Raw genomic sequence first — 21,481 nt, 5'->3', positions numbered from 1 at the left:
GAGAAGACAGCTGTCTATAAACCAGGATATGGGCTGTCACCAGGTACTGAATATGCCAGCACCTTGATGTCCCAGCCTCCAGAACTGTGAGAAATATTTTTCTGTTGTTTAAAAGCCATCCAGTTTATGATCTGTTATAGCAGCCTGAATGGACTAAGATAGTTTATTTTTTTCTTCATTTTTCCCCCATTTCTAGTATTGTGAACATCCTATATGTACATCTTTTCCTCACTTCTTTTGTGCTTAGAATTTTCTTGGATCGAAGTATATGAATTCTTTTCTCTTAGTATATATGTAGGAGAGGAAAAATATAGCTTTTCCTCTACCTTCTTAAGTTTAGTAACTGAGTCCTGTGAATTAAATCAACAAGACAGATTAACGGGGGAAAATGTTTATTTGGGTACACATGACAGCCAACAAATGAAGTAGCTGGCTCATTAAATGGTTAGAGTTAAAGGCTTATGTACCTTACTTAGTAGGGGAAAGGGTGGGGGGTGTAAAATGCTTCTCTGGGAAGAATAAATAGGTTTCTTTGGGTAAGATAAATGGATTTTCAGAACAAACAAGAGATGAAGTTTGTGATGATATTGTCTATACAGGTATGAGGCGTGTCAATGAAAAATCAATTAACTATCAAGAAGAATAAAAAGGGAATTTTATTAGAGCCAAACTGAGGATTAGAACCCAGGAAGCAGATTCGCAGAAAGCTCTAAGAACCGTTCTGCCTGTTGGAAGTCGAAGGTACAGTCATACACATTTTTGAGACAAAGGATCATACATCAAAATGATATACTGGTATTTTACATAAAGGTGGCCAAGGATACATAGTCCAGGTAAACATGTACAAAGCACAAAGCAAGCGAGCAGCAAGTCATCATGACCCGCTTCGGGGCTGGGAAAGTTACATTTTAAGAAGTTACATTGATAGCATCAGAAGAAAGAAAAAAAAAAAAGATCATTAGGGTTGAGCAGGCACTCCCATCTTTGAGGAGCTCTGGTTAACGTGTAAAGCAGATGCACAGGGCGTATCGGGGAAGGAGGAGGCCCAAACAGACGCAGAAAGAGAATTTTATGTTTAATTTTTCTCGTCCTGCCTTAAAGTCTAAATTTTATTTCATTAGATGTATTTCTGTTTCCTTCAGGTTCATACAAATTCCCCAGAAAAGGGATGTGGGGTAAGTTTTATTTGATCTATTTGAGGAATAGGTCCACCCTGAAGAAGTAATTTATGGCAGACTTAGTTCCTAGAAATTTCTGCTTTTAGTCAGATAAGGGAAGCTCTAAGAGGCTTCTTTCTGCATCTGTTGCATCTTAAATGTCCTTCAGCTTAAAATAATCTTTATACCAACTCCTGGACTTTGAGTGGGTCCTCACATGTATTATCTGATTATTTTCCAGGACTGTTTTACTAATTTATGCTTTCACCAAGCAAATGGAGTTGAGTATTATCATTTAAAAAAAAAATCCTTACTGATTTGATAAATTAAAATTGATCTAATTTTCAATTTTTAAAACTAACTGAGGATAAGCCTTTGAAAAAAATGTTTGCTTCCATATTTATTTCCTTTTGAAATGAATTATATTTGTATGCTCTTTACCTATTTTTATTTGCTAAAAGGATTTACTAGTAAATTAAAATCCTTCAGATTGGTACACTAGAATATTCATGAGGACAGGCTGAAAAATGTGTATTTATCTTACCAGTGTGAAGAGAAATAAGAATTCATTTAATCGTCAAATTCCTTAATAATTTTGAAAAACAGAAGGGTCAGTTCATTTAATCAGGACAATTTTGATTGTTATCCTAGCCATCTTCAAAGTGAAAGTCTGGACTAAAGTCCAACACCAAGTTTTTTTAAAAAACAAACTCTGTGGATATTTAAAATTAGTGCTCCAAATTCCATGGAAGCGAATTTTCTAACAGCTTTGTGTGATGTCCCAAATACCTTAGCAATTACAAATTACAAATTTGTGTTTCAACTTGATTGCATTAAGTTCAGTTCACTCCATAGCTCTGACCCCAAAACAATGTTTTTTAATTTGCTCAAATTTCCTATATTTAACTTTCTTTTTTAGTCGTAGCCAATCAAAAGAAAACACTGCATCGCTCTAAGCTGCTCCTTTCAAGTGTGATCCATTATGTTTGTTGAGATGAAAGCAAAAGAATTTGGTCACAATTTTTCCAGTTCTAAACCACCTACTGATTTTCCTCTGAGATTTATAAATGTATTTTCCAGAATTCTACTGCAGTATATACAAAAGGTCTGCTTGTCAGAATATATTTTTTCCTTACAGTCTCATTTTCTATCACAAAAGCAAGTTGTCAGTGCTTGGCAAAGTGTCTGCCGTAAGTAACCAGTTCCATAAATGATTATGTCGACTGGAGTTGATTCAACCGCTGGTAAAAGTGAAACGGCTCTGTAACTCTGCTTGTGGTGACAATGATTTTCAAACCTATGCTGAATTATGTCACTGACAGAAAGATAGGGAGCTTGGGGCAAGTCTGGTGGAGTTGCCCCCAGCTCATTCCCAGCCGTGGCAGCCTCCCGAGCTGTGGTGGCCACCCTTCCCCCAGCCTCACTCTTCTTTGCTTCACTGGAGCCGTGAGATGCTCTCCTCACTAGGGCAGCCCCCTCGAGATGGTTCCAAGTAGGCTGGTTTCGAGAGCAGAGCATTCTGCCAACCAGATTCACGTGAATAAGCCGCCACATCCCTGCCAGGAATTCACAGCTCCAGCTGGTACAGGTTCTTCCTGCCGCGTTGGGGTGGGAGCGGGGTGGGGGTGTGTGGAGGGGATGTCAAGGGTGAAAGGGGACAGAAGTGAGGTACCATCTGTACCGTCTGCAGCCCCTTCCTCCTCCTACCTGCCCCTGGAGCAACCCCACCTGCTCTCCAGGGGGTGCAGAATGAGCAGTGGGCCCACTCTAGCTGGACTGTTCTTACGGCGCAGTGCTGGCTTCTGCAGGGGAGTGTAGGGCCCAGGCTTGGCCCCAAGCCCAGTCAGCTGAGCTCTAGCTGCCGCAGCACCACGCCGCTCAGCCCCGGCAGCCCACTAGCTGGACCACTTCACACTCCAGTGCAGCTGGCACCCCACCCCCCATGCCCCCAACCCCTGGCCTCCCCGCCGGGATCTCAAAGGCCCCAATCTATAAACGGTGATGTCTGTCACTGGAGAGGCTAAAGCATCAGGACCTGCCCAGGCATTTCTGCAGCAGAACTAGAAGAGAGAAGCCTTGCACTGCTCCCAGCTCTGTCCTCTCACCATTCCACCCAGCCCACGTGCAGGAAAACTCAGAGGCTACTGGCCTGAGGCCATCACCACTGTTTCCATCACGCAGGCCCAGGGCAGTGTCTAGGCGAGATGGCAATGTCTGTTTGGAACTCCTCCCCCAGTGCCCTGGCCTTTCCACCTGCCAGGGAGGGCTCGGCTGTCCTCCCAGCTGTCTGCTGCTTCCTCTTTCTGCTCTCTCATTCTCAAGCCTTTCTAGTGTAGCAAGGTGGAACTACCTAGCAAACCAGACTTCAGATTTTTGGGCCAAGTCCAGCTCATTGTTACAGACAGTCTTTCTTGGGGATTGTGAGGTAGCTTCCAGCCTCATAGTGGGTATCTGGTTGATTAGCTCTGCCGGCCACATGCCTAAGTGGGAATAAAGGTGACATGTAGCATGTTTGCACCAATATGGACCCTACTTTTACATCAATCCAGTGAAATAGAGCTCAAAGAGTTTCGCCAAAAAGGGCTGAAAGTCTGTGGCTCACAGCTTGGCCATAGCAAAGCATGAGTAAAATGTGGGGGGAAAGTATTTGGTTTTGGTGATGATGATCATAACCCACGTTTTTATTTTCTACCTTAAGGAAAAAAAAATGTTTTTGGTAGAGGTAGGACTTAGTTATCATTTAAATAACTGATTTCTGTTATACAGCAGAAACTAACACCACATTGTAAAGCAATTATACTCCAATAAAGATGGTAAAAAAATTACAGATTAAAAATAAGTAAGGGGCTTCCCTGGTGGCGCAGTGGCTGGGAGTCCGCCTGCCGATGCAGGGGACACGGGTTCGTGCCCCAGTCCGGGAAGATCCCACATGCCGCGGAGCGGCTGGGCCCGTGAGCCACGGCCGCTGGGCCTGCGCGTCCGGAGCCTGTGCTCCGCAACGGGAGAGGCCACAACAGTGAGAGGCCCGCATACCGCATTTAAAAAATAAATAAATAAGTAAGTAAGTAAATAAATAACTGATTTCATGTACTTTGGATGGTTCCATAAAGTATTCAGTAATCCAATTTGTTTTTGTGGGATTTGCTTGGGTCCGTTTCAAATTATGTTGGGTTGCTGAGGGTCCCCCTCACAATATGCTTATTCCATGGGGTGCACATGAGTCTCTTGCTGACCAAGGAAAGGCTAGAAAGTCTTTGCACTGGTGGGGGTAATGACCATGATCTGGAATTTTCTCAGCAGTGGAGAACTCTGCTTCTGAATAACCAGCTGGAATGTTGAGAGGCACATTGAATACTTTCAAGGTAGCATAAATACACACTATTTTCCTTTATTCTCTACTTTCTAAATGAGCCTGTATAATCAGAAAAAATAAGATATAAAAAGGAATGTAATGTTATATACCTGGAGTTATACTATGTATTTTTTACAGCTATATCTATTGGTAGTGAAAATTTTAGTGGCTTTTAATTTTCCATATTTTCCGCATTTTCTGCAATTATTAATATTTATTAATGAGCACTTGTTAATTATAGAACCAGAGTAATATTTTAGAAATAAAACACTCATTTTTTTCTTAATGAAAACAAGCAGAAAACCTAATTGATAAAAATGAACTCAGATAGAGATCTTAACAGGAAAGGAAGCTTAACGTGTTTGAGAAAAAAATACAGAAAACTATATTTATTACCTTAGGATAGGAAAAGGGTTTCTTAATCAAGGCATAACATACACTAGCCAGGAAATAAAACTTGATCATTTCAACTGCAATGTAATTAAGAATGCATGTTTACCAAAAGCCACCATAAAGGGAGTCATAGGGTTTCCCTGGTGGCGCAGTGGTTAAGAATCCGCCTGCCAGTGCAGGGGACACGGGTTCGAGCCCTGGTCCGGGGAGATGCCACATGCCGCGGAGCAGCTAAGCCATTGCACCACAACTACTGAGCCTGCGCTCTAGAGCCTGCGAGCCACAACTACTGAAGCCCGCGTGCCTAGAGCCTCTGCTCTGCAACGAGAGAAGCCACTGCAATGAGAAGCCCGCGTACCGCAACGAAGAGTAGCCCCCGCTCGCCGCAACTAGAGAAAGCCCGCGCGCAGCAACAAAGACCCAACGCAGCCAAAAATAAATAAATTAATTTTAAAAGAAGAGAGAGAGTCATAGCACAAGACATATTCCTGGAGAAAACATTTGTCACACACACGGCTGAAAAAGTTAGAAATATTTTTTCTATATTAAAATATATAATGTTTTATGATAACGTTTATATTACTAAAAAATATTAGTTCCAGAATATATAAATAACTCATACAAATCACTCATGATAACAACGTGATGGTGTCCAAAGAATGGGCAAAGGACATGAATGGGCACCTCATAGAAGAAGAAACACAAATGTACCAAAATGTATGAAGCTAACCACTCAGCCTTGTAAGTAATCAGAGAAACACAGAGATACCATCATGCATGCAACAGAGAAGAGGCAAAGCTGAGGTCTGAAAAGGCAAGTGGTGATGAGAATGTGAGCAACTAGAACTCTCCTACACTGCTGGTGTTACAGCCACCTAGGAAAACACTTTGGTGTGATCTTGTCAAGTTCAGCGTGTGCGTACACTGTAACCCAGCAGTCCCAGTTCTACATATCTACCCGGTGAGAAATGCTTGAATGTGTGCACCTGAAAACAAGTTCAAGAAGATTCAAAGAAGCGCTTTTCATAATAGCAAAAAACTGGACAGCAGAATAATATGCTATAGCCCTGGAAACGACACTGCAGTGAAAATGATGGAACCCAGCTGCACACATCAGTGTGGCTGTATCTTAGTAACATAAGGCTGAGAAAAACACAAGTCCAACAAGATGATGTACATACAGTACAACAACACTTCTCAAAACTTTGAAACAAGCAAACCTAAACAGTATATTATTTAGGGATGCCCACACAATATGACATAAACACTTTTAAGTCATCAAGGAAATGACAAATACAAAATGGAGATCAGGGGTCCCTCTGTTGGAGAGGCGGGCAGTGGGAAAGGGGAATTACACATTTGTAGCTTCAACCATGCAGTGTAATGGTTGTGTTATACTTTTTAAATTGAGTAAGGGGTTCACAGTTGTTTGGGTCCTTGTGTTTTATAGCTTGGATATGTGTAACACTTTAATATATCATATATCACATCACTTAGAAATGTAACAACTACAGAAGGGAACATGCAGCATGTCCAAAGCCTGTAAGTGGAACTCCTTTGATATGAACTCAGTCTTGACTCGGGATTCCAAACTCTTAAACCTATCTGGTCATGATATATTGTTGCCTTATGAAAGGTGATTTAATTTGAAAATATTTCCTGATTATAATCATTGGTATGGGTATGGAGGCATAGACCCATTCCCTTATCCCCACTCTTTACTTCTCAACATCTTCCCAAATGATCATGGCCCCTCGAGGGTACCTAAGAGGGAGGAGGTGGGATGAAGGCTGACAGCACGCTTCCCTAGGGCCCCCTGCACATGAGACCTACCCTACCAGAGAACAGCGTACTGGCCAGACCTCTGGGCATCACCTTCACTGACAGGCCAACCCTCTTGACCTGAATTCATTTTGGGGGCTAGACCACAGAATCCTTTCTTTCTCAACAGAGCTGCTGGTGGGGACAGGGTGGGACTGTGAGTCCTGGGCAGCTGGGGGAGATCAGAGGTCAGGGGCAGTCTGGTGAGGGGATGGGAAAAGCAATTGCCTTCTGGAGGAGGGGGAGGTAAGGGAGACACCCTAAGCCAAGCAGCCACTGTGGCATACATCAGAGACCCCAGGAGGTGAGTGCTGTCAGGACCGTGGGAATCCTCTCCCTTTTCCCCCCGATGAGACACTTAACGGGGTGATGGCTGACCTGGAAATGAATCCAGCTCTTCAATTCCCAGCCCAGGGCACTGTCATGACAACACTCCCTTTTCTTCTCCACAATCCCACCCACGGGCGGTCCCTTACATAATATTCAAAATGGGGAGGTAACGGAGTTCAAGCCGTTGGGAGTGATATGGATGGTTCATCAAAGAAGTAACCAGGCTATTGTTCTTAGCATTTAAAATTAGGGGCTGTCAAATCTTTAAGACTCACAACAGGGTAAACCGAGACCCAGAAATCCAAGAAGCACAGAGGCCGGCCTAGGTTTTTGAACTTCCTTGCTGCATCTTCTTGAGTTCCCTGGCTGGTCAGCCAGGTATGTCTAATCACGACAAGCCAATAGCTTTTCTGCTCTTTGTTTTCCACCTGCGTGCAGGTGAGCAGAAGCAGGAAGAAAGCCTTCCTGTCCAGCCCCACCCCAAACCCCGGGTCCCCCCCTGCGTCCCCCCCTTGCTTCTCCAGCCTGGCTTCCTTTACCACAACTCTATATAGCCTTTAGCTCAGGGAGCCAAAATTAATCACTGGTGGGGTTGGAGCAACAGCGTTGTTCCTTGGCTCCAAGCCAGGCTCCCAGGATGTGCGTCAGAAAAAAGCTGGTGGGTGAAATTCCAAAGCAATTTGAGTCACTGGGGAGGAAGCGAGACCAGGACAGAAGTCACAATGAGAGCCTGAGGGCAGAGCAAAGCAGGGCCCTGGGGATCAGGGGCTGGGCGAGGCAGCAGGAATGCTCACCTGCCCAAAGATGGGTTATAGGACTCCTACACAGGTAGCTCATCTCTGAGCTCTGCACAGCCCTGGGTGGGGCAGGAACTGACCAGGAGGCCTGCCTGCTGGTTCCACCCCTGGATACAGTAACCATGCCCTTCACCTGGCTCCCCATAGGCTGGTCTTTGGATCCCAGCCCCTAAAAATCCCTGTGGTTGTTTCTTCATGCATTCCCTCCCACTGACCTGGCCCAGGACACTGCTTCCGGACAGGGAATGGTGACAGGCCAGCCGGGCCCCAGAGGAGAGACGGCAGGTAAGTCCATCACTCATGTCCCACCTGTCCCGAGACCACCCTGGGCCCTTTCTCTGTGCCTGGGGAAAAGACAGGAGCTGCAGCGAGCCCTGGCTGCCCCACATGTCCCCACCTGTGCTCACCTGTCCTCACCTGGTTACTCCTAGCACGCAGTACAACGCGGGGTTCTCAGAATGTGATCTCTCGGAAGGAGGGAGGCGTGAAGGCAGCAAGAGGGGCAGGTCGGTTAGGAATCAGGTGTCTTCCCCATCAAGGTGCAGCAGCCCCCTGACGGTGGCCCAGCAACCAGAGGCAGCCAGACTCAGGGCAGGAAGCGGGGTGGGGGGTGGGGCGGGGCGGAAGGAGTGTCCACAGGTGCCCTGCGCAAGCACCTGGCCTGGATCCCACTTTCTCCCTGTGAACCTAGCCAGGAGGGAAGGGGAGGTGGGGGAAGAAAGCTCCTGCAATAACCTGTTTCATCCTGACCAATCAAAGCTGCCACTGGCCAGGATGGAGCCCAGTAACAGCCTGTGATTCTGGGGCCACCCTGGCCCTCAGGCTTACTCTATCTTCTGCCCTTCTGCAGTCTGAAGAGCCGCTGCCCATACCAGGGATGCCTCCACTCTGCCAGTTACCCTGAGCCTGGCCTTTCCTTCAGTCCTACCCCCCAGGCCCTTGTGGCCCCTTAATGACCCCCTCCCCACTCTGGGAGCTCCCTGATTTTTCAGGCAGTGGGATCCATTTCTCCAAAAAGAAACTGAGCGCATCCCTAACCCAACTTTTCACCCTCTCATACTCCCGGCTCACCCAATTTCGTTCTTTTTTTTCTAGTCACACCTGGCCAAGAAATCTCAGGCTTGCTCTAGGAATTCCTTCCAGGGCAGCCAAGATGCCAGGCCAGCCTGTTGTTACTTCCTTGCAAAGCTTTGAGCAGCAGAGTGAGGGAGTCCTTTTGTTTTAGGAACCAGGCTGAGACCAAGGCTTCTTGGGACTCGAGGGTGTGTGGAGCTCACAGGTGGGCGGCCATGGGCCTTGGCAAAAGTGGAGGTGAGCACAGCTTGGCTGAGAGGGGCCATGTGAGGTCACCATTTAAGGATCCAGCTTATCATGTTTACAGTTAACCTTTGCCCCAAGCTCTAAGGTCCAGTAATTTTAGGTCTTCTCTTTGTCATCAGACCTCTAGGACACTAGGGCATATTTCCTCATTTCTAGCTGTTAAGACCTGTCAGTTCCACTGCCGGAGATTATATTTAATATATATACATTATATACACACACGCACACACACATCCCATCAGCTCAGTTAAAAACCCATGCCTTGAGGCACGAAAACATTTCCACATTCTTGACTCCCTGTGGGGCAAGCTGGGGTAAGTGTGGGCTGGAGGGGGACTTTGAGGCAAGTTTCAGCTGGTCCATTCCTGCTTCTGTGCTTTCTGTTTCCCTAAAAACATCATATGATAACATCACACAGTCAGAATTTCAAAACTGGGGGAACATCACCTAACAGCCTTGTCTGGTCTCCCGCAGGAGGAAACTGAAGCCCAGAGATGAAAGCATGGTGCAGGGGCTAATAGCCTGGCGGGGCCACAAACTCCCTAGGTGACTTTCCCAGGCCGTTTTCTGCTCTGGGCCTCAGTTTTCTCATCTGTAAGAGGAAGAGGGTTATTTTTAAATGAATTAAGAACATGTTAATGCTCTAAAATCAGGGCATGAGGTTGGAAGGGGCTCAGGGGCTGTACGGTCTCCTCTCAGAGGCTCCGAGCCAGCTGCCAGACTGGAATCCTCGCTCTGCACTGCCCTGACAAGTCACATCACTTCCTGAAGCTTCAATTTCCTCATCTCCCCAGTGGAGATACTAATAGTACCTCCTTACAGGATGGTTTTGAAGTTTAAATAAAGTAGTACCTGTAGGTCAATAGTGGGCATGTAATAAACTCTCAATAAATTATTATTGGGATTTCCCTGGTGGTCCAGTGGTTAAGACTCTGAGCTTCCACTGCAGGGGGCACAGGTTCAATCCCTGGTCGGGGAACTAAGATCCCGCATGCCACGTGGTGCAGCCAGTAAATAAATAAATAAAATTTTAAAAATAAATTAATTAATAAAAATTATTATTAGCATTATAATTAAACTTAAATCCCTGGATGGCATCACTATCATTTTATAATTCTCACAACCTCCAGCAGGGTCTGGCCCTAATAGGCACTTATAACATGAGTGAAAGAAAGGCTACATGAACGAATGAGCAAACAGGTCTCATTTTCTTCCAGACACCCAGGATACGTGATGGGACTTGGGTTGCACGGCAGGTCCTGTGCCTTCAGCCTGGCAGGGCCGTTAGTGACCCACGTGGCCTCTGCCTGCCAAACGGCCACCACACGGGCCCTGCAGAGGCAGAGTGCGGTCTGGGCTCTGACTGATGCCCCCCAGCACCAGGGCTCCCCAGCCCTCGGTGCTGTGTGTATCAAATGGCGGACGGGGAGGATGTAAGTGAGGTCCGCTGAAGCCACCCTGCCTCCCCAGGGGTTCCCTGTCAGAGCGTGGAGATGGCGGTGCAGGGTCTTCTTTTGGGGCTAGGATTCTACCCAGAGCTCCAGCTCCCCAAGAGCTTTCTGTGGGCCTCCCCTAAGAGGAAGAAGAGGGATGGGTTGGCAGAAAGGTAGGGTGACCAGGGCTGAACGTTCCAGAGAAACTGGTAAGCCCCAGACTAAGCTGAGGCACGTGTTCAGTGGCCTCTGAAGTGCCTGGACTGTGGTTCCAAGTGGCCACATAGCAGCAACCACCATCCCTGCCACTCTGCCCAGGGGCCTGTGTCACCTGTTCTCTGGGAAGCCTCCAACTCTGAGCACCACGGTCCTTTACCCTCTGTGTCCTCCTGTCAGCCCCACTGTGCCCTGGTCTGCCACCCTTCTCCCCAACTCGCTCCATGTCTTGCCCTGGGGGTCCAGTACGCGGGAATGACCCTGCCCTGCAGAGCAATGCTCTGGCTGGGACAAGTCACATTGGACTCTCCACGCCCACCTTCCCCCTTCTTAGCCATTGAGCCCGTTCTCAACCATGATCTTGGGAGGGGCTGCAACTTCCCGGGGTAGCTGGCTGCTAACCCTGACTGGTTGGAGCCTAAGAGAGGGCTTTTGGGTCCAGAGAAGCCCAGAGACAATGCAATTGCCTGGTTGGTCCCTCACCTCTGCCACCACCTCAGGAAACTTCTGGTCAGCATTCCCTGGCCGCCCACCCTAGAGGACCGTGCAGGGTTGAATAATGCCCATATGGCATTTTAATAATGTCCAGTAATACCTGGTGGTCCACTGGCCAGTTGCCCTCCTCCTCTTTGACCAAGCCAGAGCCACGTGTGTGTATTCTTGTAGAAATCTCTGCCAAGAGGTGTGGGGAGGGAGGGGAGCAGATGGGGAGACAAAGGAGAGGCGGAAGGAGAGAGAAGGGGAGAGAAGCAGAAAAGAAGTGGTCTGTAAATGTGGATGGAGTGGGTCCTTGACAGATCCCAGACTTTGTGGGGACAGAGCTCCGGGGAGCTGGGGAATTCTCTGTCTCTGGTTACAAAAAGGCAGGGTCAGAGTTGATCTTCCAGGTCAACACCCGATTTTACTGAGAACCCCAAGGGCATGGGAATCCAGCTTTGACCTCCAGTGCCTTTCACACCGTTCTCTTTCTTGTGTTGTTGGAATCGAAGCACAAGGAAGACGCCAGGGCCAGGGCAAAGGGTACAGAGTGGGTCTTCAGGGAACTCAGGGTGCAGAGGAGGACCAGGTCCTTTCCTGGATAGCCCCGCACAATCCTTTAACCTGGGTCAAGAGCAGCTCCAACCCCAAACTCAGGTCTGACTACTGACATGCAGCAATGCCCAAGGGCGTGTCTGTTCAGGCTAAGCTGACCTTGACAAGAACACTGAGCCCTGTACGTGTTTACTAAACAAACCCTGTCCTCTGAGTAGGGCAGCCAAATTTAACCCAGCCTCATTGCCATGCGACTATGTTTTTAAGATGCTCCATTCCTTTATCTGGAAGCAGGAAACAGTAATACATGCTCACAGTGGACCACTTCTGAGGGACAACAGAAAACTTTCCCATCCCTGACACTAATTATTATCTCTGTGAGCTCTAGCACAACCAGCTATCGAGGGAGAAAATCGGGTCAGAAGAGAGGAGGTTGGGGGCTCCTGGACACACACCTCCCCTGCCCCTCTCTCCTAGACCCCTCCCTGCCCCCTCTCGAACACTGCAGCCACATGGAAACCTGTGGGGAACAGTTGGGGCTTTTTATAATTTTATTTGTTAACAGTTCAGGCTATTTTTTTTTCATGCTGCAAGTGATGCCAATGCCTCATGAAAATGTTGTGAAAAAAAACAAGTCTATTTTGGGGTGATCGGCCTCCTCAGAGCTTCTCACTTGCAGCTCTGCAGGCTCCGGGAATGGGCCTGCCCTCTCTCAGAAGTTCTGCAGCCTGCCTGAAGTTCAGGATCCCGGGCCCAGATGCACTGGCTAGGGGATGCATTTTTTCCCCCTCTTGTCATTTTCCTGCCTAGAAAGCAGGGCAGGAGAAACACCATCTAGCTTCTTTCTGCTTCCAGCTGGCCTCACTGTGGCTTCCGGTGCACTGTCCTGAGAAACGAACATCCCGGGAGACTCGGAGTGGATCACGTCTTTCCCCCATGGCATTCGCGGTGATGGTACTTGCAGCTCTTTAAAGACATAAGCCAACAAGTGCTCCAATTTCTCTACTGAACGAAGCGCTGTTTCAAAGCTGTAATATCTGTTTCATGGAGGCCTCAGCCAGCTGTGCAGAGCCAGGGTAGAGGGGCTTGGGTGGGTGGGCAGAGGGGTCTACATGCTCAGAACTCTGCTAGCAAGGGCTGGTGGTAGCCTGGCCAGACCTGAATGGGAATGGATTCTTCAGTTCCTGCTGGAAGCAGCCCTGCCAGCAGCCCCACAATGTGGCGGTAGGAAGGCTGCAAGGACCAGCTGGGCTTGGAGGATCTCAAGCAGAATTCACTGCCTCACCTGGTTTGTTCATTTTCTCAGGACCGCCCCCCCCATCCCCGCTACCCCCCAGGCGCTGGGCCAAGGTGGGCCTGAAATTTTCCAACCCTGGTAGGTCAGACTGTCAGAATTCCACCCCCCCCACCCCCCACCCCACCCCCCCGCCGATCCTCGCCCCAATGCCCTCTGTGCTGTCTGCTTTCCATAGGCAGCCCTGGGGTGCACAGGAACACATGGCACTGGTCCTCCGTTCCAGCGTAGGTCTGTGATGGAGAGAAGGCGGAAGTGGAGGAAGAGTTTAAGGGATCACACAATCTCTGATCTCAGCCCGGGAAGATGAGAAAATCATCTAGCCACCCTCTGACTTCGGGCAAGGAATACTGTTATCCTCAGTGGGAGACCAGAGAGATGAAGTTCCTTGACCAAAGTCACAGAGCCAGTTCCTGATGGAGCGGCTACTAGAACTGAGATCGGCTCCTCCTCTGTTTTGGTTTCCTTCACTCTGGGCTCTTGGGGCTGCTGTGGTCCGCATCTCTGCCCTCACTGGGCTTGGGGGTGCCTCCTCTTCCCTTGGCTTCCTTCTGTCTTGTCACCACCCTGCCCCTAGGGGGTTGTCACAGAGATACCCTTCCATTACCCTGAAATGACACAGTGCCATCTGTTTCCAGAGGTCTATGGCTGGCCTCTCCAAGCCCTTTCTTCATCATTCCCTATTTCTCCAGAAGTTCTAAAATTTTCTGTGGCTGAATTGGTCCCCAAATTGTGACTGACCACTTAAGGAAGCTGAAAGTGGGGACGATGGCAGAATGAGGTTCTCTCTCTGCCTCTTACCATGTGTCTAATCCCTCCACCCTCCAGCCCAAAATGCTTCCTTCTGTGCTCAGCCTTGGCAGCCATCAGCTGACATTTTAGAGTCCCAATTTGGGTCAGGAGCTGCTCCCGTGAAAAGGAGAGCCAATTAGACATAGGCCTTCCATGTTAGGAACTCGTATCAGATGTCAGTGCTGGAATGAGCCTCAAAGGTCACCTGACCCAACCCTTGTACATAAGAAAGCTGAGGCCCAGAGAGGTCTGGGAATTGTCCAACGTCACACAGTTGCGTGAGGACGGAATCCAGGCCTCCTGATGGACGGTGGACCGATCTTTCCAAATTACCAAACCAGTTCAGAATGTGCAGACGCCTGCAGCATGGGATGGCCCATGACCCCAGTTCTTGCCCCTCAAGGAGCCCCTTGTCTCCCTTTGATGGCCTCTCTCTTGGCCCCGGGGCTGAGTGTCTCAGCCCATCGGGCCTGGACAGCAGAAGCCATGCTCTTACCTTGAGTAGGACCCTCTGTTCGGGCTGATCGACCTGGTGGTGCCTCTTTGCATTACTCACAGTGTGCTCATTCCTTCTCCCACTCTCTTCCCCTGCCCTGCCCCCTTCCCTTCCATCCAGCCCAACCGGGAGCCTGGAGGGAGCACAGAGCAATGGCAGCCCGAAGAAAAGGCCAGTACAACCTGTGGAAGCCCTCTCTGGACAGCATGTGAGTAGCCACTGTGTGATGTCAACTCCTTCCGCATCAAGTTCTGTACCCCAAACATTCATCCACGCGTCCAGGATTTATTGAGTCCCTCTTGAGTGTCTGTTGCCAGGCGCTAGACCAGCACGAATGGTACTCTTTTGAATAAGCATAGTCCCTTCCCTAAAGCGTCCTCAGTACTGTGAGGGACAGAGAGACCCAATGATACAGCAGGGTGACTGATATTCTTAGGGGAGTGTAGAGGAAGGGCAGGGAACCTAGACTTTGCAGGGGATACTCATGGAAGACTTCCTGGAGGAAGTGACATCTAGGCTGAGATTTGAAGGATGAGTAAGCATTATCCAAGTGAAGGGGGTGGAAAGAGGAAGGGTGTTCAGGCTGAGGGAGTCACTTGAGCAAAGGCCCAGAAGATCCCTGTCTCCTCGCAGAGACCTGAAATTCCCCACAAGCCCTGGGCAAGGAGGCTGAGAGACTCCAGGCTTCCAGATTCGTGTCCTTCACCCTGCAGGGGCACTGCATCTTGAGAAGCCTCTGACTCTACGCATTGCTGGAGATAGGGTCAGCCCACGTCAGAAGGCCTGTGGGGTGGGCTTCACAGAGGCTCGAGTGTTCCAGGAGAGGGGCGAAGAGAAGACAGGCTAGCAGCCCACAAATAGTTGAAGGGCTGAAGCTGCTTGGGAAGCAAATGGAGCATGCAGGTTGGAGGAAGGCACAGTGGGAGGGGTCTGCATAGCTTGGGCTGGTACCAGGGAGGGACCTTCAGAGCCACCGGGAGAGGAGGGCTTGGTGGCACTGGCTGAGAGCCTGCTGCATGGGTGCATTCCTGAGAACCCGATGGAGAGTTCTTTCCCCAGACCAGCCTCCTGCCCACGGGCTTCAGGAAAACGGTAGCGCTTGATGTCCTGGAGGAGGGTGGTTATGGGGATAGATGGAGGGGGTGACTTTGGGGGACAAGTTCAAGGGGTTTATGTCATTGGGCAGGAGGAGTCACAAGAGGACTGTGGTAAGGGAAGAGATTTTTGGGGAGGCGGGAAACTAGAAGGGAAAGAACCCCTCAGGCTGCAGCCAGGTACTGTCGCCTCAGGGCAAGTAAGCCTGGCGAGGAAGGTCCTTGCCTGGGCTACCAGCAGAAAGGCAGTGCGGACACCCAGCCAGCCAGTGATATGGGGGAGTCAACAGCCCATCCTGAAGTGCTCCGAAGAAACACACAATGGTTCCAAGCTGCAGAAACTGGGAAGAGGGGGCTGGTGTGTGTGTGTGTGTGTGTGTGTGTGTGTGTGTGTGTGTGTGTGTGTGTGTGTGTGTGTGTGTGGTGTGTAACAGAAGAAAGCAGGAGGCAGAGAGGAAAGGCCAGGAGCCTTTCTAGAAAAACTTCCCACCCAGGCCTGACTTGAGACATACAGTTGACCCTTGAACAACAAGGGTTTCCACCGCGCGGGTCCACTTACAGGCAGATTTTTTTCCAATAAATATGTATACAGTTGGTGCTTCGTATTCACAGGTTTCTGCATCCGCATGGAAACCTGAGAATAGGGAACACCAACTATGTTCATTGTACTTTGCCATTTTATATAAGGGACTTGAGCATTTGAGGATTTTGTTATTCCTGGAGGGTTCCTGAAACCAATCCCTAGCAGATACCAAGGAATGACTGTAATCTGAAGGGAGGAAAATGGATGCCCCGGGGCTGGGGTGGGTCGGGTGCAAGGTGAGGGGGAGGGGGGCAGGCCGCCTGCGCTATGAGAGGCTGCTAAGGGCTGGGAGCTGGGGCCTGGGACAGAGGGCTCAGAGCGGGCCACTGACAACTCCTTGGTTGCTGGCGAGGGACCCAGCCTCAGGGAATGGCCCTGTTTTCCATTGGAGGGCTGGCAAAGATGAAGCAAACATGGTAGCCAGATCCTTGGCCTGGGAGCCAAGATCTTGAGGCTGTCTTGAGTAGCTGGGAGGCGTGAATTGAGGGCCAGGGTTGGGTGGGAAGAAGGCCTGGCATTGGCCACAGTTGGGGCAGAGGCTGAGGGCTGGGTCTTGGTAGTGATCTGCCTCTCGAGTTGAGAATCTTCAGTTGCCCTGATGAGGAGAAAAAGCTGGGATCTGGTGCCTCTTTCTCCAAAAAGAGAAAGGGCGCATAGCTGCAAGCCCTGTTGCCCCATGACTTTGGGGAGAGGTCAGTTCTCTTTTCCCGCTCTGTGCTGCATTGGGGGTCTGCCTGTTGCTGGGATGTGTGAAACATGAAGCCAACAGGCTGGCGCTCTGGAGTGGGTGGAGGGATCAGGATGTCAGACACCCTGGCCCCCCAATGGTGCCCATGCAGAGATCTCATGCTGTGCTCTTGGCGTAGAGGATGGGGTGAGGCTCTTCAACACCAAACCTGTGGGAGAAGCACACCTGTACACAGTTGAGTTTCTTTCCTAAGCTTGTGTTCAAACCATTACTCTGTTTTATGAAGAGGGGATCCTAACTAGTAGCACCCTCGATCATGCTTAATCTCTTTTCCAGCTCTAGGTAGATTCAGAAGGAGGTGGGGGAAGCATCCCTCACCGATCACGCACTTACTGAATGTGGACCAGGCCGGAAAGCATGAACACCTTGGTGGGCAACATCCAGTTATATGCATTCATAGATGGGAAGCATGCTTCAGACAATACAAAATTCATTTTTTATTTGGCTTTATTTTTTGGCAATTATATGTTGCAGAAACTAGTATTAAAGTGGATTTGCATTCTCAGAGCGCAAGTTGGAGGTGTGACGGAGGGGGTTAAGGGGGAGGCACGTCAATCTGGGCTTTAAAAATTGTCCAGAGGTAATCGACAAGATGGATAAAACCAGGCTGAGCTGACTACTGTAATTACTAGCAGTCAAGATCCTCATAATCAAACTAGTCTTGAACATGGAAACTTCCTTTGAGGACCACTCACGTTACAGATGTCATCCCTTGTAATCTATTTTACAGAATTTTGAGACAGAGAGCCCAAAGGTGCCTTAGGTAATGTCTCCAGGGCTAGTGTCTTCGTGGCATTTCTTTCAGAGGGCAGAAGATACTGGTGAACGCCAGGTGGCAATAGGATGAATGTGGGATGGAAGTGGAGCCTGCTGGAGAAGAGGGACGGGGTGGGGGGGGGGGAAGGCTTAGATGGGAAACAGGTGCAGATGGTACAGGGCCCCACCCTGAAACTCATTAAGGGGCATGGAAATTGGAGACATTGGAGGGAGGAAGGTCCTCAAATGCCAGAAGAACGCCCCTGCCGGCAGAGGAAACGCTGTCTTCCTTTTCCCATGGGAAGCCGTGGATGCCTGGGGCTAAGTAAGGGTCAAGGCAAAAATGTCGAGTTCCCCTTCCCTAACTCGCACCCCTTTCAGGGCGGACTAGGATGCTCTAGGAGTTCTTTCTCAGCCTCCCGGAGGAAAGGGGGGAACCCCGTGGGAGTCCAGTGCGGTTTTGATCCTCGCCAGGTAGAGGGACGCTGCCCCAGCACGGGTGGCGAGCCGAGACCCCCTACGCCGCTTCCCTCCCGGAGTCGGGGGAGGTGGGGGAGAGAGTAGAAGGAGCAAGCGGCGTCGCGAGGCGGGGCAGGGGGCGGGGCCTCCGAGACGCCCAATCCCCTTATTTCTCCGCCCATTCCCCGCCCACCGCCCCCTTTCCACCAACGGAGCGCCGAGATGGGCGGCACCTGTCACGGCTGGCGTCCTGGGTACGATTTTGCCCCACCTTTTTTTCCTGCCTTCTTGCTTTCTTTTTTTTTTTCCCTTTCCCTTTTTTGTGAATGAAAAAAGGAGGTCGCAAGCGATCCCTGGGACTGCGGCGCTAGGCGTCTTCGTGGCCGCGCCTTCGGAGCGGGCCCGGGCGCGTAGCAGTGGCGGCCTCGCCACTCTAGCCCACTGCTGCTCGCCGCCTCCAGCCTCCGCAGCCAGAGGACCGTTGGCGGCGGCGCGGCCCAGTCGCGGAGGTCGGAGCGGCCGGCCAGCTGCCCGGCTCCGGCGCGCCTCCATGATACGGGGCGCCGGGGGCGCGGGGAGATGCTGATCCGGAAGAGGCAATGGCTGCAGTGCCGTGCGCGTGGCCGCTCCCTGCCCGCCGTCCGGCCTGGGCTTCTGTGTCAGAGTTTTTGATCTAACGCGAACCGGGTACGGAACCTGAGCGGCAGCAGCGCGACGGCGCCGGCATCGTCCTAACTTGCACGCGCGGAGTGACCCCAGCCATTTCACTAAAATGAGCGTGCTTAGCAGGAAGAGATGTGTTCCTTACACTAGAAATTACCCCGTCACATGTAGCGGTGTAAGTAAATGATTAATTTCTGTTATGGCTGGGTTGCAAGCAGCCTCTGGAAACGCGCCGCTTCCCCGCTCTGCGTCTTCCCGGGCCCTGTCTGCGCCCCTCCTGACTTCCCTTGGGCTTCCGCTCTTGCCTGGGCTATAGCTTCGGCTGCTGGGGTCTTAGCGGGCGAGGGACTAACATTTTCTTGGTTTATCTAGGGAAGGGAAGATGACTTGATTGCCGTGGCGTGTCGTGGCCTTCCCCCTTCCCCATTTACAATTTAAAAAAATTTTTATTTTGTATGTGTGTGTAGAGCAGCGTGCAGGAAAAAAGGTCCAGGGTGGTGGAAATGTTTCCGTTAAAAACCAATGGAATGTATTTTGCTCGCTGTTCTGGAGATGTTTCTTTCAACACACTCCATTGCAGTCTGTGCGTCTGAGTTCTGGCAAACTACTGGGAGAAATCCTTAGGGCTGTTTGTTGATGTTTGAAGAGGCTTATTCTGTGTTTAGGCTTGCATTTTTTGTTAATATGACCATTCAAGATCCCTTTGGGCCCCGCTGCCCATCGGGCCTGTGGAGGGATTCATCTCTTTGCCTTCCCCCATGTTACAATGTCAGTGGCCTCTTTTAATTGGAAGGCCACCCTCTCTGCTTTTCTCTTCCTGATCGTATACATCCTCCTTGATTTTTACCTTCATTTTTAAGATATTTTGTATTTTGTGTAAGATGCAGGATGTGGGATATTGGTTGCTAGGAGACAAAGCAGGCTCCCAGGGAGATTCTGTTGTTTCCTTGACAACCAGACTAGGGCAGCTACAGATGAACAAGCCTCCTATCAGCTGTGGGAGGGAAAGAGGGGCTTTTCTGGGCTCTGCAAAGAGTGTGTGTAGGTGTGTGGGTGTGGGACTGGGAGCCCGTGAGTGTTGCAGCTAATCTGAGCACACCTTTCATTTTGGCCTGTCCTGAGTTCAAAGAGCTGGGAGAGCAGTGGGCAGGAGGCCGTTTTTGGAGAAGGGAACAGGGCTTGTGGGTTGGGGTGGGAAGGGAGCACCTACGTGACGCTGGAATCATTGAGGGAGAGGAGTGGCCTGGGGTCGTGATAGCCAGGGCAGGGTGGCGAGGAAGCCGTAGCGTACGGAGGTTGGCCAGGAGGCTCAGAAGGAATGGGGATGAGGCAATTGTGCAGAAAAGTCTAGAGTCATTGAAGGAGAGAGTGCTAGAAGGAAAGGGGAAGTTGAGAAGCTTACTGAGTGGGTTGTGCCGTTGTACATAAGCAGTGATACAGTAAAGTAGCAATATTCTTGAGCAAAAATTACATTACTGTTGGCAATGGCACCATATCTCTAGTACAGGTCCTTTTAAAGACAGGCCTGATTAAACTAAGAGTTCTGCTGGCTTAATTGGGCCAGTGTGTATCTTAAAGAGAGATATAATTACACATATAGATATGTAATCCAGCATTATATAATACCACATTACATAAGAAGGCAAATACCTCCTTTCGGCCCAGGCTCTCTTGGGCATGGATTTACCAAGATTCAGGAGACTTTCTCCGGGAGCCCTCATACCCATTTTCCAGAAGGGCAGATTGCGGCCCAGACAAGTGAAGTGATTTGCCCTTTCCCAGATCTGACAATGAAGTTTGCCAGTCAGGCAGCCGGCACAGGGGTGGAGTGGGTGAGAATGATAAAAATCAGGAGGAGGTCAAAGGACATGCAGGGGAAGGCCTCAGGGACAGCTGGGGAACGAATGGGGAGTGGCTGCTCAGCTGGAGCTGCACCCAGCAGGTCTGCTGGCTAAACTCACAGCACAGTGTCGCTCTCCTGCTTGTTGCTTAGCTGTCCCCTACTTAACCATAGAGGTGCATAAGGTGTGCCTGAGTGTTTGAGTCATAGACTCGATGATCTTGGACCAGCACTGAACTGCTCTGCTGGTGTTCTGACATCCTCCTCGCCATCCAGCTGCTCCTGGATGTAAGAACCGATGTGCCTGCTCCGTACCTCCTCATCCCCCCTTCTGCCTACACACCTCCATGCTGCTGGAATCTGAATTTGAGAAAGAAGTTCTGTGGGCTAGCAGGTTGTTCTCTTTCTCCTACAGCTGCAGGTATTTGTATTTGGGATTCTATCTGTTTTGTTCTTCCGTCGATAAAACAGAAAAAACAACCCAGAAGATTCCTCCTAGCGCCAACACATCCTCCCCGCTGCCTGACTTGAGACCAGGAGCTGTCAACATGGGGTTCCCGGTCCTCAGTTCAGGAGAGAGAGCAGCGGGGAGGCAAGATGGTCGGTAGAATGGTGGTTGCTTGCTGGGGAGGGCGAGCAGGGGCAGAGGAAGGAGAAGGAATGAGGCAGACAGTTGCGCTGGAGACTGGCGGGGGGTGGGGGGGAACCTGCACGGAGACCCCTTGTTGTTTAGATCCTGTAAAATTCCAAGGGGGAGGCGCTTGTCTCATTGAAAAGTCCTTGCTGTACTTTTTGCTTAGGTGGCTGAGATGCATCTACTCGAGCAAATCCCAGTTGCCATCGTTACTTGGATATTTCAGGTCTGCATTCCTGCCTGCTGGCATCCAGTTACAGCCCAGCATGGT

General features: G+C 50.0%; 2 protein-coding genes across 15 annotated transcripts in view; one reads left to right on the top strand and one right to left on the bottom strand.

Moving 5' to 3' along the window:
* PEBP4 (phosphatidylethanolamine binding protein 4) overlaps positions 1-8,452 on the bottom strand; it is a 257,365-nt gene extending 248,913 nt beyond the window's left edge. The window contains exon 1 of one of the 2 annotated variants that reach the window (XM_029202411.1): positions 8,258-8,452. The gene's annotated coding sequence lies outside the window, so the exon portion shown is untranslated. The remainder of the gene's footprint in view (positions 1-8,257) is intronic. The other variant, XM_029202410.1, reaches the window with a different exon arrangement.
* RHOBTB2 (Rho related BTB domain containing 2) overlaps positions 8,059-21,481 on the top strand; it is a 29,863-nt gene continuing 16,440 nt past the window's right edge. For 3 of the 13 annotated variants that reach the window (XM_029202393.1, XM_029202404.1, XM_029202407.1), the window contains exon 1: positions 18,951-21,436. In XM_029202393.1, coding sequence (XP_029058226.1) covers positions 21,174-21,436 — 263 coding nt within the window. In that variant the 5' untranslated portion in view covers positions 18,951-21,173. Of the gene's footprint in view, positions 8,136-12,706; positions 12,928-13,157; positions 13,227-13,323; positions 14,642-18,368; positions 18,912-18,950; positions 21,437-21,481 lie in introns of those variants that run through there. The other 10 variants (XM_029202401.1, XM_029202400.1, XM_029202398.1 and 7 more) reach the window with 10 other exon arrangements.

This window comes from Monodon monoceros, unplaced genomic scaffold (assembly GCF_005190385.1).
Source record: "Monodon monoceros isolate NGI ecotype Baffin Bay Population unplaced genomic scaffold, NGI_Narwhal_1 Super_Scaffold_5, whole genome shotgun sequence".
In the NCBI taxonomy this organism is placed as follows: Eukaryota; Metazoa; Chordata; class Mammalia; order Artiodactyla; family Monodontidae; genus Monodon; species Monodon monoceros.
This window is presented reverse-complemented; position numbering and strand designations above follow the sequence as displayed.